Here is an 18,426-nt window from a genome sequence, read left to right on the forward strand (position 1 = left end):
ATTATGGATACACGTGAGGGTAGAATGATCCTGGGAGGGGTGTGTGCTAGAAATTATAGCCTTTATGTTAGAGTATCATATTTAGCATACCAAAGGGTCAAATAGTAGAAAAGGATGCTTTCTCAGTAAAACACTAGTCAAAGCTTTCCAGAAACTGACAATGAGTTTCAAAGTTGCACACTTCTACCTATCCATTAGCTAATTTCTGGGAAACAGACTGGTCCACTAGCCAAATGTGAAGATAACAGGGCCAATGACAAGTCTGACCTTCTATATGTTGCCAAACATAATGTTAAAACAGACATTGCTTTGTTTTGTGAAAATAAAAAGACACAAAGCTGGAATAGAATAAATATATGAATAATTACTGTTCCTACAGAAGAGATAAAAACAAGTAGAGACACACAAGGGAACAGAAGCAATAATCAAAGGGGCTAATTGTCTAGATTAACATTTTAATCCAAAATTCTTAGTAAATAATATTAGGTTTGTGGATTAAATTTAAGCATGACAGCAAAAATATAAACCATTAGGAAACTTGCTAATATAGATTTCATTAATAAATAATTTTAAATGTTAAAAAAGTATTCCTGGGTAAGGAATTTGTATCATATGAAAGACAAAGAGTTAGTGTTTTAGCAGATGAAAGCAGTCCTAGAGATAAACATGACCAGACAAAAACATTAATAGAGATACCTGAATGTAATGAATAAGCAAAGTACCAAGGAAAACTTACAAATGGTCAGCAAATTTACAGAAAAAAAGATACCAAATCTAAATAACCAAAGGAATGCAAATAATAGACTACCTTTTCACAAAAATTAGAAATTTATGAAAAGAAAACATCCAATATTCTTGAGGATTCATGCATATATTGTTAATAATCTCTCTGATATCTTATTCCCAAATCCTTAAATTTGTGCATATACTTAAACACAGAAACTCCTCTTATAGGAATTTGTTCCAAAGGAAAAAAATCACAACTAAACACAAGAATGTTGCTCTGCTGGGTATAACACTGAAAAACAGGGAATCATCTAAACATGAAAATCGGTTAAATAAAGTTTTGTATCTATGTATATTATATAATTATTAAAAACTGTGTTGAAGAAAATATTTAATAGCAAAGAGCTAATTATCACTTACTGCAAAGACTGAAAAAACATGCTGCAAATAATAATCTGACTTGTTTTATATAAATATAAACAAAGAAATATGATTCAAAGGTAACACATCAAATGTTAATGATGGTTATCTGTCTATAGTGAACTTGAGTTTTTTTGTTTCCCTATGATCTCTAAAGTTTTTACAATGAGTATTCTAAGAAGAGTCCTTTAAGTTTGTTCAAGATAGAGAAAAAAAATTCCAATGGGAATTGCCATGAAGAATGAAAAACTGCACTGTCCCAAACAGAAAATAAAAACCAAATGTAGCAAAATGGACCTTTCTATTTATTGGCCTTCTCAGATTTTTTTAGAACCTTCATATCCAGAAAGTATCTCTAATTATAACATTTAAAAGCATGAGAACAACTTGTTCTGAAATCTTTTATTTATTATCAGCAAAGTATAATCTTATCTGACTGCCCAGCAAACTTGGTTTTCCATTCACTTCAGAATAGACAATAGATTAACATCTTTCTCTTAATTACTTCATACAAGCAAAGCTTTCTATTTGTCAGCTACTGAAAATAGTATGCATTACTGACATTACTCCGAAACACATCAGCACAAATTCAATGGCACATTTCCAGGAGCTGGATAAAACCCAGTCTCCAAAGTCTTTCATCATTTATTCCACAGAAAAAAATTCTTACTGGAGTATAAGAGAGGTGAGGAAATAAGAATTCCAAATTTTTATGTGTTGTCACACATCAGGCTCTCTGATGTTTCTCTAGCCGGGTGAGTGGAGTGTGCCCCCTATTGCTGACTCTACCCAGCCAGCTCCCTAACATGTATACACAAACACATTGAGAATTCTAGCGTGGGTAGATGTTTCTCATTAGAGGCAACTGTCAAGGTCACTGGCATGGAGACATAAAACTCAGGACAATATCAAAGAACATCTGATGAACCCAAGAGAGAAGGACATTTTTTACTAGAAAGTGAAAGTATTAGTCACTCAGTCATGTCTGACTCTTTGCAACCCCATAGACTATATAGCGCACCAGGCTCCTCTGTCCATCAGACTTTCTAGGCAAGACTACTGGAGAGGGTTGTCATTCCCTTCTCCAGGGGATCTTCTCAACCCAGGGATCAAACCCAGGTCTCCTGCATTGCAGGCAGCTTCTTTATCGACTGAGCCAACAGTGACTAGAAGGCAAGTAATTTATTTCTTGGTCACAAATTTAAATGTTACCTTTAAATCTGAGGTCAAATTTTGATTAATTAACCCCTACACCCCCCCCACCCAGAAATTAATCAGAATAGAAACAAAAGATCTCTATTCTTTGTGTTTAAAATGTAACTTTCTCCTTCAATTCAGTTCAGTTCAGTTGCTCAACCCCACGAACTCCAGCATGCCAGGCCTCCCTGTCCGTCACCAACTCCCAGAGTCCACCCAAACCCATGTCCATCAAGCCGATGATGCCATCCAACCATCTCATCCTCTGTCATCCCCTTCTCCTCTTGCCCTCAATCTTTCCCAGCATCAGGGTTTTTTCCAATGGGTCAACTCTTACTTAGCATCAGGTGGCCAAAGTATTGGAGTTTCAGCCTCAACATCAATCCTTCCAATGAACACCCAGAACTGATCTCCTTTAGGATGGACTGGTTGGATTTTCTTGCAGTCCAAGGGACTCTCAAGAGTCTTATCCAACATCACAGTTCAAAAGCACCAATTCTTCGGTGCTCAGCTTTCTTTATAGTCCAACTCTCACATCCATACACGACCACTGGAAAAACCATAGCTTTGACTAGACAGATCTTTGCTGGCAAAGTAATGTCTCTGCTTTTGAATGTGCTGTCTAAGTTGGTCATAACTTTCCTTCCAAGAAGTAAGCGTCTTTTAATTTCATGGCTGCAATCACCATCTGCAGTGATTTTGGAGCCCAGAAAAATAGTCAGCCACTGTTTCCACTGTTTCCCCATCTATCTGCCATGAAGTGATGGGACCAGATGCCATGATCTTCATTTTCTGAATGTTGAGCTTTAAGCCAACTTTTTCACTCTCCTCTTTCACTTTCATCAAGAGGCTTCCTAGTTCCTCTTCACTTTCTGCCATAAGGGTGGTGTCATCTGCATATCTGAGGTGATTGATATTTCTTCCGGCAGTCTTGATTCCAGCTTGTGTTTCTTCCAGTCCAGCATTTCTCATGATGTACTCTGCATATAAGTTAAATAAGCAGGGTGACAATACACAGCCTTGATGTACTCCTTTTCCTATTAGGAACCAGTCTGTTGTTCCATGGCCAGTTCTAACTGTTGCTTCCTGACCTGCATACAGGTTTCTCAAGAGGCAGGTCAGGTGGTCTGGTATTCCCATCTCTTTCAGAATTTTCCACAGTTTATTGTGATCCACACAGTCAAAGGCTTTGGCATAGTCAATAAAGCAGAAATAGATGTTTTTCTGGAACTCTCTTGCTTTTTCCATGATCCAGCAGATGTTGGCAATTTGATCTCTGGTTCCTCTGCCTTTTCTAAAACCAGCTTGAACATCAGGAAGTTCACGGTTCACGTATTGCTGAAGCCTGGCTTGGAGAATTTTGAGCATTACTTTACTAGCATGTGAGATGAGTGCAATTGTGTGGTAGTTTGAGCATTCTTTGGCATCACCTTTCTTTGGGATTGGAATGAAAACTGACCTTTTCCAGTCCTGTGGCCACTGCTGAGTTTTCCAAGTGTGCTGGCATACTGAGTGCACCACTTCCACAGCGTCATCTTTCAGGATTTGAAATAACTCAACTGGAATTCCATCACTTCCACTAGCTTTGTTTGTAGTGATGCTTCCTAAGGCCCACTTGACTTCACATTCCAGGATGTCTGGCTCTAGGTGACTGATCACACCATCATGATTATCTGGATCGTAAAGATCTTTTTTGTACAGTTCTTCTGTGTATACCTGCACCTCTTCTTAGTATCTTTTGCTTTTGTTAGGTCCCTACCATTTCTGTCCTTTATCAATAGGTGAGTGGATAAATAAAACTATGAGTAAATCCATGCAGTCGAATATTATCCAGCAAAAAACAAAATGGGATATCAAGTCACAAAAAGACATAGAGGGACACGGAAGAAACATAAGTGGTTGCCAGGAAGGGATGACCAGACGGCACACAGGGAATTTTTATGACAGTGAAACAATTCAGGATGATACTCCAGTGGCAGATAAACGTCATTATACATCTGTCAAAACCACAGAACGTACAACATAAAAAATAAGCCTTATAGTAGACTATGGAATTTAGTTAATAATAATGTATCAACACTGGCTCATCAATTGTATCAAATGTTCCATACTTAGGTAAAATTCTATCAAGGAAGAATAAATTAATCAGAGAAAGTTGCACAAGAAAAATTTGATTTGACCTTTTATCCACAGGTAGGATTTGGAAGATAGATGAAAGAAGAGACGGCATGCTCAGAGGGGAGACAGCAAGAGCAAAGGTGTGGGGGAAGGACTGAGTTGGTCACATGGGGCAACAGTGAGAAAGAGGCCAGCCCAGAGAAAGGATGGGGCTCCAGGAGTTAAGTGATATAGTTTCAGTAGATAGAGTAGAGCCAGATTGTTAAAATCCTTGAAAGGCAAGCAGGTGGTGTTTATATTTGATACAGCAGAAAATAGGACACCTTAGAAGGTGTTTGAGCAGAAAAGTGATACAAAATATAGTCAAATCCTCACTATTAATGGATTTTGTATTTGAAAATTTACCTTTATGGTAAAATTTATTTATAATCTCCAAAATCAATAGTCATGGCCATTTAAGGACAAAAATATATATATCCCAATATGTTAAAAATAGAGGGAAATGTGTAAGACATAGTATTTGAGAATTATCGGTATTTCTTTCTAATCAACTTTCTTATGAGCCTCAAATGTTTTTTAAAAGTTTATTAATTTTTTTAAAGTTATCAAAAAAAGCTAACCATATAAAGTAAATATACACGTGAAGAGGGAAAAAAATGAACTTACTTCCGATTCACAATTAGCCACTCCCGAATATAGGTCTGAACACAGTCCCTGACGTGTGGGTCAAGTTCAACCCTAGTGAGATGGAAAAAAACATAACAAGTTATCACCAGGTAAAAACAATGAAGCAATCCTTTATCATAACCAAGGAGAGCAGCATGATTTCAAAGCCATATCAACTGAGAATGGGAAGGGTGTTGTTTTCCAATCATTTCAAGTATCTGAAATATTCCTACGGCAGTAACATTTTTACTTTGATGAGACAAACATGTTGGCATTTTATGCTCTGTGCATTTTCTTTATTACAGAGAACCGTGTTAGACTATACCTATCCCTGAAGGCATTCTGACACAAGACAGGTAGAGCCAGCTGTAATCACACAGAAAGCAGAAGAATAAGTACAGACAGACACCAACCTGTCCCAAGGGTGATCTGAGCATATTTTTGCTCATGTGTAACCGTTAGGACTTGCATGTTTTCTTTTTGGAAGTCCATGAGAGAGGAGTTGTCTTGTGCTTTCGGGAGCTGACAGGCCCTGGCTTTGGTTGGTGATTACTAAGTCGGGTGGCTTTTGTCTACTGGTATAGAGTGAGTCGTGAGAGAGACTCTTGGAATACTTCAGAGTCTGGAAATTGGAAATCATTAATTCCCCACAATAGCAAACGTGGGTTTGTTTTGTTTTGTTTTGTGTCGTTTTGCTGTTCTTCCAAATGTGTTGGTACTATAGATAAACAGGTCTAAACGCTCTAAGTTTCATTTTCTGGTTCGTAAAAAGACGGACAGTACCTGCCTTGTGGACTGCCTGCTAGTTTTAGACGGAATATTGTAAATGTCAGATGTGTGGTCTCTGGGCCCTAACCACCCAAACCCCAGCCCCATTCCTTATTCCTTATGTGACCTTGGGCCAATCACTGAACCCTTCTCAGTTTCCTCATCGTACGTGGGGACGGCAGTCATGCAGTGCTCCTTGGGAGAGCTGTGACAAAGATGAAGTCAGTCTGTGAGGTTCTGGCACAGAACCAGATGAGTGTGCCAGATGGGTGTCTGGCACATAGTGAGACCTCCTGTGACAGGTCACATTCGTGTGCCATTCCTTCTGCACTAGACTCTAGGGCCATCCCTCTATGTGTATTGATTCAGTCAATGTCAGTCAGCTCCACAGAACAGGCACTAATATTATTCTCATTTTGCAGAGGCAGGAGATGAAAACATCTTGCTCAAAGTCACTCAGCAAGTGGAAGAGCAGGGACTTGACCCAGGATGTTCACTTGGGAGTGTAGGCTTACACCCACTACACTATCACACCTCAACACCGAGTTCCTGTGTAGGCAAGTGGGTTCAACAGGAGTCAGCTGCTGTTTGCTCTGATGATGATGACACTTTCCCGGGCTTTAATTATACACCAGACTTTTGGGCAACAATTGAAACAGCAGAGATTTTGAAAGCCATCAGACAGATAATGTGTTAGTTATCAATTCTGGTGACAGGGCAATATTATGCTCAAAAACTGATGGTAGGAAAAAATTATCTCTTCTATCAAATTTCAAAAAAAGAATCCTCCTACATGTAAACTGACTGTATTTTAAACAGGCTTTCCCAAGATTCTGATCTCATTTGAAGACAACCATATATTTTACACAAAGAAATAAAACTAAATGATTCTCTACCAAAGGTAACAATAATAGATGTTACCAATGTGAGAGTCACATCTGAACAAATGGACTGACAACAGGGAAGAATGTTTCCCAAGGATCACCATGATTTTGTTTCCTGGGAAGTGAGTGTCTTCAAAATGTTAAGAGCTGAGAATGTGGTCAGCTCTTCTATGTGAATAAGAACTATCTAAACAAAGAACAAAGGGTCAAAATAATACCATGTCATTGTCATCCAACTTCCTAAATGGTGATGAAATAAAATCCAAACTAAAACTGAAATATCCCCGGGTAATGAGGGCAGCGGCTTGTTTCACGATACCTTTTCCAGGACTTTTTGGGAAAGAAGAGAAGGTTGAAAATGTCCAGAAGGATGTGAATCTTAATCTGCTTTAGAAAATGAATGCAAATAAAAGCTCACCTTAAACCTCCAAAGAGACACTGCTTTCTACACTATGGAAATAAAGATGTTACATCTAAAAATAACTCCATCATTTGATACCAATGCCCACACCTATAACTACATGGATTAACCCACTGAAGAAACTCAACCTTAAGTAGCTATTCACATATTCACACTACAGAGCTTTCCCCATTGTTTTTCCACTTGACAAAACTTGTTTCAAAAGCAGGAACTTGGCCTTATTCATCTTTCTATCCCTGTTCTCAGTACATAGGAGATGCTCAAGAAAAGTGGATTGAACTTACTTTTGTGACTTGATCCAGTCTCATATATGAGAAACAATTAAAATGCTTCTGAATGGAAGCAGTTCAATGATTATTATTTTCAGAAACTGAGATTTCCTGAGGTCTCATGACATCCATGGTCACTGAGCTGACACCTGGGCAGTCTGGGTCTAGAGCCTGCGCTCTTCACTTCTTCTTAAGCAGTCCATTTTGTACCACTGCAGTCCTTTAACTGTCTTAAACCCCAAGTGGCTTTTCAAAGCCTTTGGTCAAACCAATTCAAAAACTATCTACCTAGAAGTGACAGTACCATAGAAGTTATCCTGCACATCTTGATAGATTTGAGTAGTGTCACTTGTAAGAAAGTCCAGAATTAGGGTATCTCCCCTTACCATGAACAGTCACGACAGTCATAATCCCATCCACATTTTCAAAAAACAATTTACCCTTCCTCCGGCAAAGAGGGCTGCAAAGTTCGACATTCCTTCGGCGTGAACACCACATCCAAGTCGTCCTCGGAGAAGTCTCCCAGCTCCTGGGCAAGCTCCACATCCAGGCTGTTCAGGTGTGTCATCAGAAGTCCTTCAAAGTCCACTGGCTCCACTGGGTCATAGAACTGAGGCTAGGGGCAAGGAAGGGACAAGGACGTTCCCACACGGTTTGGGATAAAAGCACTAAGGTGACAGTAGATGCATGCCTTGCCCTCCCTCTCCTCCCAGCTAAGTGGGGCTGTGTTTAGAGAAGATGTCAAACATAGAAGCGGTGATACGGAAAGGAAAAGAAATGCAGCGTGGAGAGTCAAGTCAGAACATGGTGAGTAATTAAAATCACACCCCAAGGCAGAATTTTTCTGTTTAATTGCATCTTGATGAGGATTCCTAAGGAGATCCAAAATGAAATCACAAGGTTTTGCTGCATTTTTATAATTTCTCTTGCCAAAGCTCTCTGAGGCCATGTTTACCCAAATATAGTGAAGCAGCAAACTGCAGGCAATTTTCTAGAAATTCAGGTAAAGTCAACTCAGAGTATTCAGGTACAGTGTTTTATTTGGCCTGAGTCATCCTCTACACTGATTCTTGACAGCACTTCATTCGTAATCACAGCCCACAGTGAACCAGCCTGGGTAGCTGGGACACTCCAAGGCAGTGATTTCCAAATACTGCTGGGCCGCCTGGTGCTGGCAGGGAAGAAACTGTCACTGACTGCACTTAAATGAGCAAACTAAGGACAATGGGCTAAGTATTCGTAAGGCTAAATGTACTTGCTTTAAAAGGATTGTTTTGGAGGGACTTTTTGGTGTTAATTTTTGTTTTGGTGTTTGTTTGTCTTTTTTTTTTTTTTTTTTTTTTTGCTCTTCAATTATATCCTTCCAAAGTGGGGTGGGGGAAAAATGTTAAAAATAGATGGCAATTTAAAAATTAATTTTCCTCAGGTGATAAAAGAAAATGTATGAAAGTGTTAGTCTCTCAGTCACGTCCAACATTTTTTGACCCCCTGGACTGTAACCCACCAGGCTCCTCTGCCCACAGGATTCTCCAGGCAGGAATACTGGAATACTCCAGACGTTCCCTTTTGCAAGGGATCTTCCCAACCCAGGGACTGAACCCGGCTCTCCCACACTGCAGGCTGATTCTTTACCCTCTGAGCCACCAGGTGGTAAAAGAAACAGTTGGCAATTCAACAAATACTTTTTCTACCTTGTGAAACTCACTTAGACTTAGGAAACCACTGCCTTAATGGAATAAAGATAATTTAGATCAAGTTGACGTGTGTAGTAGTGGTAGAAGTAGTGGTAATAACAACAGCAGCAGCAGCAGCTCCATGGCGTTCATTTATGGCAGACTATTTGGAGTCATCAGTCCAGCAAACACCCCAGATTCTTGACTTGTACTGTCTCGCTCTGAAACAAGGACAGATCCAAAGAAAGTGCTGACAAAACCGGTTTTTCATCATCCTGAAACTGTACACTAGACTAGATGTAAGGCTCCAGGTTGGAGAAGGGGAAGAAAGTGTCATGGAAGAGGCAAGAAGATTAGAGAATGTAAGTGTGGCTTGCCCTGTCTCCTCTCACCTCTGTGTCCCTGGTAGTGGTGGAGACGCAAGTGACATAGGGAAGGGTGAGGACAAAGCTGACAAGGGAGCAAACACAGGCCTTCCTTGTCTGAGATTCTTGAAGGGCTGGCTCACATAATGCCCTATGGCAGCTGGATCAAAGAGGGCAGAAGGAAAGGGAACAGGAAATCCTTCACTAGGAGAGAGCAAAGACACTCCCCTGGTAGCCCAAGGCTCTATGAGGCATGACTGAGGACACAGAAGTCTCCCTGGGCTCTGACTGGGGACCTGGACGTCACTAAGAAGAGGAGCACAGTTCTTAGAGTGGGTCTCTCCAAATGAAGCAGCTGGGGCCAGCAGCAGGCTCAGAGAGCCTGGGGTCAGCCTATGCAGAAGCAGGTGGGGACAGAGTTTGCAAAAAGACACTGTTGACATCTGCCAAGGGGAACAACAGGCATTATACATGCACAGAACCACAAAAAAAAATCTACTGTAGACTGTCATGAGACCAACCCCCCAAAAGAAAGCAGACTTTCTCACTCCCTACCACAACATGGCACAGAGTTCAGGGAAAGGGACTGAAATGACTCTACCTTGAAATGAAGAGGCTGTACCGTTTGCATAATTCACCTTATTACTGTTAACTTTATACCCTTGAACTAGAAGTTGTTGAGCACTACATGCCAAGAAGATGTCATTCTAGACATTATCTTATTTAATCCTCACCAGAACTCTGTAAGGTTTTATTTTACAGATGAGGACACTGAAGGCTAGAAATTTAATAATTCACCCAGGTATGACTACATAGCTGGGAAGTAGTCCATGTGGAATTCAAATCTAGGGAGACTCCTAATTTTGCTTTCTCTTGCAGGTTCTCCATGTAATCTAGATTTCCAGAAATAATTAAAACATGAGACAGCAGTAAGTGTGTTTAGAAGACAGTTAAAAATCCATTTACTACCATGCACAAGCTCTACTCTGAACTTCCCATGAGAATGGCTCCTCAAATTAATAATCGTGAATTCATTCATTAAAATAATACTAAATATAAATTTATCATAAGGAATATCAATTATTTAAGCAGAGGCATTGAAAAGATCCACTGAAAAATTACACTGAAGCAAAATTGGCAGCAATGTGGATACTAGCGCTAATTACTAGTAAGTAGAAGCTTCCATTCCTGCTTCCAGAATGAAGCAGGGCAAAGACTAATAGAGTTTTGACAAGAAAATGCACTGGTCATAGCAAACACCCTCTTCCAACAACACAAGAGAAGACCCTACACATGGACATCACCAGATGGTCAACACCAACATCAGATTGATTATATTCTTTGAGCCAAAGATGGAGAAGCTCTATACAGTCAACAAAAACAAGACTACGAGCTGACTGTGGCTCAGATCATGAACTCCTTACTGCCAAATTCAGACTTAAATTGAAGAAAGTAGGGAAAACCACTAGACCATTCAGGTATGACCTAAATCAAATTCCTTATGATTATACAGTGAAAGTGAGAAATAGATTTAAGGGACTAGATCTGATAGATAGAGTTGCCTGATGAACTATGGACAGAGGTTCATGACATTGTACAGGAGACAGGGATCAAGACCATCCCCATAGAAAAGAAATGCAAGAAAACAAAATGGCTGTCTTGGGAGGCCTTACAAATAGCTGTGAAAAGAAGAGAAGCGAAAAGCCAAGGAGAAAAGGGAAGATATAAGCATCTGAATGCAGAGTTCCAAAGAATAGCAAGAGGAGATAAGAAAGCCTTCTTCAGTGATCAGTGCAAAGAAATAGAGGAAAACAACAGAATGGGAAAGACTAGAGATCTCTTCAAGAAAATTAGAGATATCAAGGGAACATTTCATGCAAAGACGGGCTCGATAAAGGACAGAAATGGTAGGGACCTAACAGAAGCAGAAGATATTAAGAACAGGTGGCAAGAATACACGGAAGAACTGTACAAAAAATATCTTCACGACCCACATAATTACAATGGTGTGATCACTCACCTAGAGGCAGACATCCTGGAATGTGAAGTCAAGTGGGCCTTAGGAAGCGTAACTACAAACAAAGCTAGTGGAGGTGATGGAATTCCAGTTAAGCTATTTTAAATCCTGAAAGATGATGCTGTGAAAGTGCTGCACTCAATATGCCAGCAAATCTGGAAAACTCAGCAGTGGCCACAGGACCGGAAAAGGTCCGTTTTCATTCCAATCCCAAAGAAAGGCGATGCCAAAGAATGCTCAAATTACAGCACAATTGCCGTCATCTCACACGCTAGTAAAGTAATGCTCAAAATTCTCCAAGCCAGGCTTCAGCAATACGTGAACCGTGAACTTCCTGATGTTCAAGCTGGTTTTAGAAAAGGCAGAGGAACCAGAGATCAAATTGCCAACATCTGCTGGATCATGGAAAAAGCAAAAGAGTTCCAGAAAAACATCCATTTCTGCTTTATTGACTATGCCAAAGCCTTTGACTGTGTGGATCACAATAAACTGTGGAAAATTCTGAGAGAGATGGGAATACCAGACCACCTGACCTGCCTCTTGAGAAACCTGTATGCAGGTCAGGAAGCAATAGTTAGAACTGGACATGGAACAACAGACTGGTTCCTAATAGGAAAAGGAGTACGTCAAGGCTGTATATTGTCACTCTGCTTATTTAACTTATATGCAGAATACATCATGAGAAACGCTGGGCTGGAAGAAGCACAAGCTGGAATCAAGATTGCCGGGAGAAATATCAATCACCTCAGATATGCAGATGACACCACCCTTATGGCAGAGAGTGAAGAGGAACTAAAAAGCCTCTGGATGAAAGTGAAAGAGGAGAGCGAAAAAGTTGACTTAAAGCTCAACATTCAGAAAACGAAAATCATGGCATCTGGTCCCATCACTTCATGGGAAATAGATGGGGAAACAGTGGAAACAGTGTCAGACTTCATTTTTTTGGACTCCAAAATCACTGCAGATGGTGACTGCAGCCATGAAATTAAAAGACAGTTGCTCCTTGGAAGAAAAGCTGTGACTAACCTAGATAGCACATTCAAAAGCAGAGACATTACTTTGCCAACAAAGGTCCATCTAGTTGATGCTATGGTTTTTCCTGTGGTCATGTATGGATGTGAGAGTTGGACTGTGAAGAAGGCTGAGCACCAAAGAATTGATGCTTTTGAACTGTGGTGTTGGAGAAGACTCTTGAGAGTCCCTTGGACTGCAAGGAGATCCAACCAGTCCATTGTGAAGGAGATCAGCCCTGGGATTTCTTTGGAAGGAATGATGCTAAAGCTGAAACTCCAGTACTTTGGCCACCTCATGCGAAGAGTTGACTCATTGGAAAAGACAGTGATGCTGGGAGCGATTGGGGGCAGGAGGAGAAGGGGACGACAGAGGATGAGATGGCTGGATGGCATCACTGACTTGATGGACATGAATCTGAGTGAACTCTGGGAGTTGGTGATGGACAGGGAGGCCTGCCGTGCTGCAATTCATGGGGTTGAAAAGAGTCGGACACGACTGAGCGATTGAACTGAACTGAACTGAGAAGCTTCCATTGAGAAATGGCATTTGTGTGAAATCATCAGAGAGAAAAAAAATTTAGGTCCAGTCTAAGTATTATAATTGTCACATCCCTAAAATTTGAAAGGGCTTCCCTGGTGGCTCAGATAGTAAAGAATCTGCCTGCAATGTGGGAAACCCAGGTTTGATCCCTGGATCGGGAAGATATTCTGGAGAAGCGAATGGCAACCCACTCCAGCATTCTTGCTTAGAGAATTCCATGGACAGAGGAGCCTGGCAGGCTACAGTCCATGGGATCGCAGAGTTAGATACTGAGCGATTGAGCAACTAATACTTTCACTTTTTAAAATTCAAAGTCACAAGCATTAGAAAAAATGCCTGGCTGATAATGGCACCTGTCACCTATTGGACAGGCTCCCCAAGAGCCAGGGAGAAAGGACAGCTGACTTCCTCATTCAGCAATTACTTGCTAAACATCTACTAAATCATGTCACTGGGGAATTTGTCTGGTGGTCCAGTGGCACTCCCAATGCAAAAGGCCCGGGTTTGATCCCTGGTTGGGGAACTAGATCCTGCATGCTGCAACTAGAAGGTCCCAAGTGTCACAACTAAGACCCAGTGCAGCTGGATAAATAATCAATAGAAACAAATATTTTTAAAAAATAAATAAACACAAGTCACCAAGCTGACCCTTATGGAGCTGCTCTTTCTACAGATCTTGAGTCGACTGTGGGACAGGGAAGTCTGACCCTTTCTCACATAAAAAATAATGCTATCTTTGGAGGGGGGAGCTATGAAAAAGTATATAGCATCATCATTGAACACTGTGTGGCAATGTGCCAAATGCAATATGCACAATTGATCATAAAGTCATAATACTCTTAAGGTGTGAATCTACTTCAGGACTGAAGAGACTATAAAAATAAGCCATAATGACAGAAGTACTGAGCATTAGTCTAACACTACACACAGCCAGCATTTAATAACTAGTCTCCCCACACTTTCTATGCTGAAACTAACAAGGGAGGAAACTGTTGTTGCAAAGACGATATAAACTAGCCCTGCTGTTGGCAAGTGAGTGGAGATACCAGCTACTGTTAACTAGGCCTCTGAGCAAGTTGCTCCTCTTGCACGTTCAAATAATAAACAGGAACCAAAAGAGATTTCTGTTCTCCAAGTTATCTGAAGTCAATCTCAAGAGTGGGTTTTATATATTACGAAGCAATCAACACATACCCACATACACAATGCGATTTAGGTATATACAAATATTGAGGAGATTTACAGTGGTATTGTGTTTCACTGGGCTGAAGTTTGGGAATGGAGTGGGGTGGGGTGGGGGGGGATGTTCTAAGATCAGTCCCTCAGCCTCTTGAGAGAATAAAAGTCAAACATGAAAATTTATTGTTTTTGTTTTCTCTGCTACTGAGTTATATGTGACCTTCTAATCAGTGGAGACTCAGACTAGTTTGAACGGTCCAAAGTAATTTCAAGTTCATCTTATCCAAGGAATTATCATTTGTTAAAATAATGTATGAAAAAAATCTAAATAATCAAAACAAAAACCAAACAAAAAAAACTTAAGACAGCAAATTATCCTAAATCAGACTTTGACTGTAATGGCTTTGTCATGTGTCAACTTGGCTCAGCAGAACTACATTCCTCCAAATTGCCTTCCTAGTATTCTTCCAGGTGTGGTGGGCTACAGGGGTGTTCTCTTGCCAGAACTGGAGGACAGACGGGAGGCTGCAGTTATTCGGTAGCAGACACATACCTACTGATACAATCAAGACCAGCTGAGGTGCTGCGGTAATGTGACATTACAGGCTTAAGCTAATCAAAAGGGAGATTAGCCTGGGTGGCCTGACTTAACCAGCTGGATGCCTTTTCAAAGAGGGTGGAGGCTCTCTGGAATTTCCAGGGCTTCAAGCTTTAGATCACACCCATGGAGTTCCAGCATGTTATGATCCTATCTTCCTGATCGCCCTGTGGACCTCAGGCTTGCTTAGCCAGCCACCACCAGTGGGTAAGCCAATGCCCTGTACTCAATTCCTCATCATACGTGAAGATACATCTCCTACCAGCTCCACTGCTCCAGCTGAATCCAGACTAATACACCTACTTTCACTCCTTCAACGTATACTCACTGGTGTCCTAAGCAGTCTAGCAGTAGGCCAAAGAGATGCAATCAATGCCTTCAATCAATTTTCAACACTCCTCTAGTGAAGGTTTGTGCAGTCTTTCTTTCTAGCTATTTCCACCCTCTCCTCCCAGAGGTCTGATCAACAGAAGACTAGAAATACACAAAAACAGTATAAATACTTTAAAGAAAAAAGTAAAGTGAAGTTGCTTAGTCATGTCCGACTCTTGGCAACCCTGTGGACTGTAGCCCACCAGGCTCCTCTGTCCATGGGATTCTCCAGGCAAGAATACTGGAGTGGGGTGCCATTTCCTTTTCCAGGGGATCTTCCTCACCCAGGGATCGAACCCAGGTCTCCCACATTGCAGGCAGACACTTTAACCTCTGAGCCACCAGGGAAGCCCCTATAAATACTTTAAAGGCTTAAATTATTCACAAATATCCATTTTTTAAATGAAAAGGGTCTGAATTTTCCTTTGTCCTTTAATGTATATCAATGGCTAGTTCTCCTGACATGGTGTACGATTCAACTTGAAATAGAAAATTTCTACAGCACCAGAACCATGTCTGTTGAAAATTAATCTATGTAGCCCTAGCACAGCAGTCAACACATTGATAGAAGATTAAAATGACAAATCTGGACATTATCTCCCAAATAAGGATACTGAAAAACAGAGAGGTTAAATGACTTGGCCCAAGTCACACAGGTAATCATAAGGATGTACGTGTGTTTATTCAGCCATATCCAACTCTTTCCACCCCACAGACTGCAGCCCACCAGGCTCCTCTGTCCATGGGATTTCCCAGGCAAGAATACTGGAACTGTTTGCCACTTCCTCCTCCAAGGGATCTTCCCAACTCAGGTTTTGAACTGGTGTCTCTTGCATCTGCTGCACTGGCAGGCAGATGCTTTACCACTGTGCCAGCTAGGAAGTACCACAAGGGACCGGGTACTTTGTTACAACATGAGGGAAGCTTCATGCCCATTGGCTGGGGGTAGGGGAAGAGGCATGATGCTTATAAGTGCCTTGTCCTTGTACCACCAGGCATGTTTATCCCTATGGGGGGTGGTCCTCAAACTGACTTGGCTGATCATGAGAGGCAAGTCTTGGTCAATGTCATCCAAGACCTTCACGTTGCCAAATTCAAGGGCTGTTGCTCACTCCTGGTTTGTCTACAGCACTGGACAGTTAATCACTCTCTCCTTCTTGAAACACTTTCTTCACCTGGAGAGGGACAAACTGTCCTAGTGTATCCCAGGTTCTGAAAGTCCATGTACCAGGAAACCCCTCAGTCCAGCAAATTGGAACAGACACTTTCTTGGTCACTCCCCCTCTGGGACACCACTTTTTCTAGGTTCTCCTTCTGCTTTGCAGTGCCTTCAGGCTGCGTCCTAAAAGAGCTTCTCTCCCCAGTCTGAATTTACCCCCATATGATCTCATCTATGTCCATGACTTTAAATACCTTTTTTTGTTGTTTTTAAAATGATCTGTAGCCTCAATCTTTGTCCTGACATTCAGGTTGATTTTTCCAATTATAGTTCATCATCACTCTCTGGTGATCTAACAGGCCTCTCAAACATAACAAATTCAAAATTATTTAATTTTCCTGCTGATCTGCTCTTCTTATATCTTTCAAGTCTGTGCATCTCAGCAAGTGGCAATTCCATTCCACCAGCTGTACAGGGGAAAATCTTTTGGGTCAATGTCGATTTATCTCTCTCTCACATCGTACATATTATCTATCAGAAAATCCCATCCACTTTACTTTTGAAATCTATCTAGGATCCAACCACTTCTCACCTTTTCTACTGCCACTACCCATTTCCAAAGCACTGCCATCATTTTCCTGAGTTATTGTGTCAATTTCCTAACTGCCCTCCCCATCTATCTGGAATCTATCTCCATATAGCAGCAAGAAAGATCTTTATAAAAAAAGAACCTTATAAGCAACCTTGATAATAAAAATGCAAATTGTGCTAAGCCAGTGCTTCCAATAACTTCCCATTTCAATCCAAGTAAGGGCCAAAATTCTTCCAAGGTCTCAGAGGCCTATGACTCAGCCTTGATTCTTCTACCATCTCATCTCCTACTGCCCACTCTGCTCAGCCCACTGTCTGCATCCTTACTGTTCCTACAGCATGCCACGTGCTCTTGCTTTGGGACTTTGAATGTGCTGTTTCTTCTAAAGCGAATACTCTTCCTTCAAATACCTGTTAAGTTCATTCATAATTCTTCCCAAGTGCCTCCTTTCTAGACCTGCAGGCCTTCACAGACCACTCAATCCAAAATAGTCCCCTCTTCTGTGTCACTTCCTATTCCCTATCCATGTTTCATTCTTTAAAGCACTTACTATCCCTTCATATACTCTACATTCACTTATTTGACTACGTCTCTCATTCTAGAATGCAAGCTCATGAAGACAGACGCTTTGTTACATTCACTATTGTCACTCCAGCTCCTAGAGCAATTCCTGGCACAGAGTGAGACCTAACATATATTTCTTGAATGAATGAATACCTAAAGCAATCCTCTTGGCTCTTCTACTATCTTGAAGTAAACAGAGCATAAGGCAGTAAAGTTCTCCGGCTTCAATATCTCAAAGCACTTCATGGCTTAGATTAAGGAATACGTCCCTGCTTCCACCAGCGGCAATCTTCCACTGATGCCACTGCACAGAAGATACTGACATGCCACAATGGACATCAATCTAATCTTACCAAGACTGGTTTGATTCCTCTGCTTTACCATGATAGTAATGAAACTCATGCTCTGCATGCAGGGTGGCACTCATCTGACCTTCAGTTGTGAATGTGCGTGGAAATTATAATGACATCTTCATTTTCCATCATGTCCCCTCCAGTTAAATCACTGAAACCTAAGGACAGCCTAACTTCTAGAAAGATGAAGCACAAAGGAAAAATAAAAGAAGATCACCATGTTTATCAAGTGACCCATCATTTAGATCACCCTTGGTAATGAAACAAAAAGGTTGCCTGATTACACAGAAGCTTAAACATATAACAAAAACGAGTGCTTAGTAAGTATGAGACCTCCTTTTTTTCCTTCATAACTGTTACATATAAGCACATCGTGTAACCATGGTGTTTTCATTTATATCCAGGATGTGGCTTTCTACACATCCTTCTCTTTAGCAAGAACTGTTCTGGCCCAGCTGATTCATTCCATTTACTTCATAATTTTTCTTTTCTCATTTAAAAAAATAAGATTTTCCCTCTATAAAAATGTAG

At 40.9% G+C, this 18,426-nt stretch overlaps 1 protein-coding gene across 2 annotated transcripts in view; it reads right to left on the reverse strand.

Moving 5' to 3' along the window:
* The window catches only part of DOCK8 (dedicator of cytokinesis 8), a 235,049-nt gene that overhangs the window by 153,588 nt on the left and 63,035 nt on the right, over positions 1-18,426 (reverse strand). For both annotated transcript variants that reach the window (XM_013965961.2, XM_018052045.1), the window contains 2 exons: positions 7,910-8,085; positions 5,128-5,199 (listed from right to left, as the gene is read on the reverse strand). In XM_013965961.2, coding sequence (XP_013821415.2) covers positions 5,128-5,199; positions 7,910-8,085 — 248 coding nt within the window. The remainder of the gene's footprint in view (positions 1-5,127; positions 5,200-7,909; positions 8,086-18,426) is intronic.

The sequence above is a fragment of the Capra hircus genome, chromosome 8 (genome assembly GCF_001704415.2).
Source record: "Capra hircus breed San Clemente chromosome 8, ASM170441v1, whole genome shotgun sequence".
Taxonomy (NCBI): Eukaryota; Metazoa; Chordata; class Mammalia; order Artiodactyla; family Bovidae; genus Capra; species Capra hircus.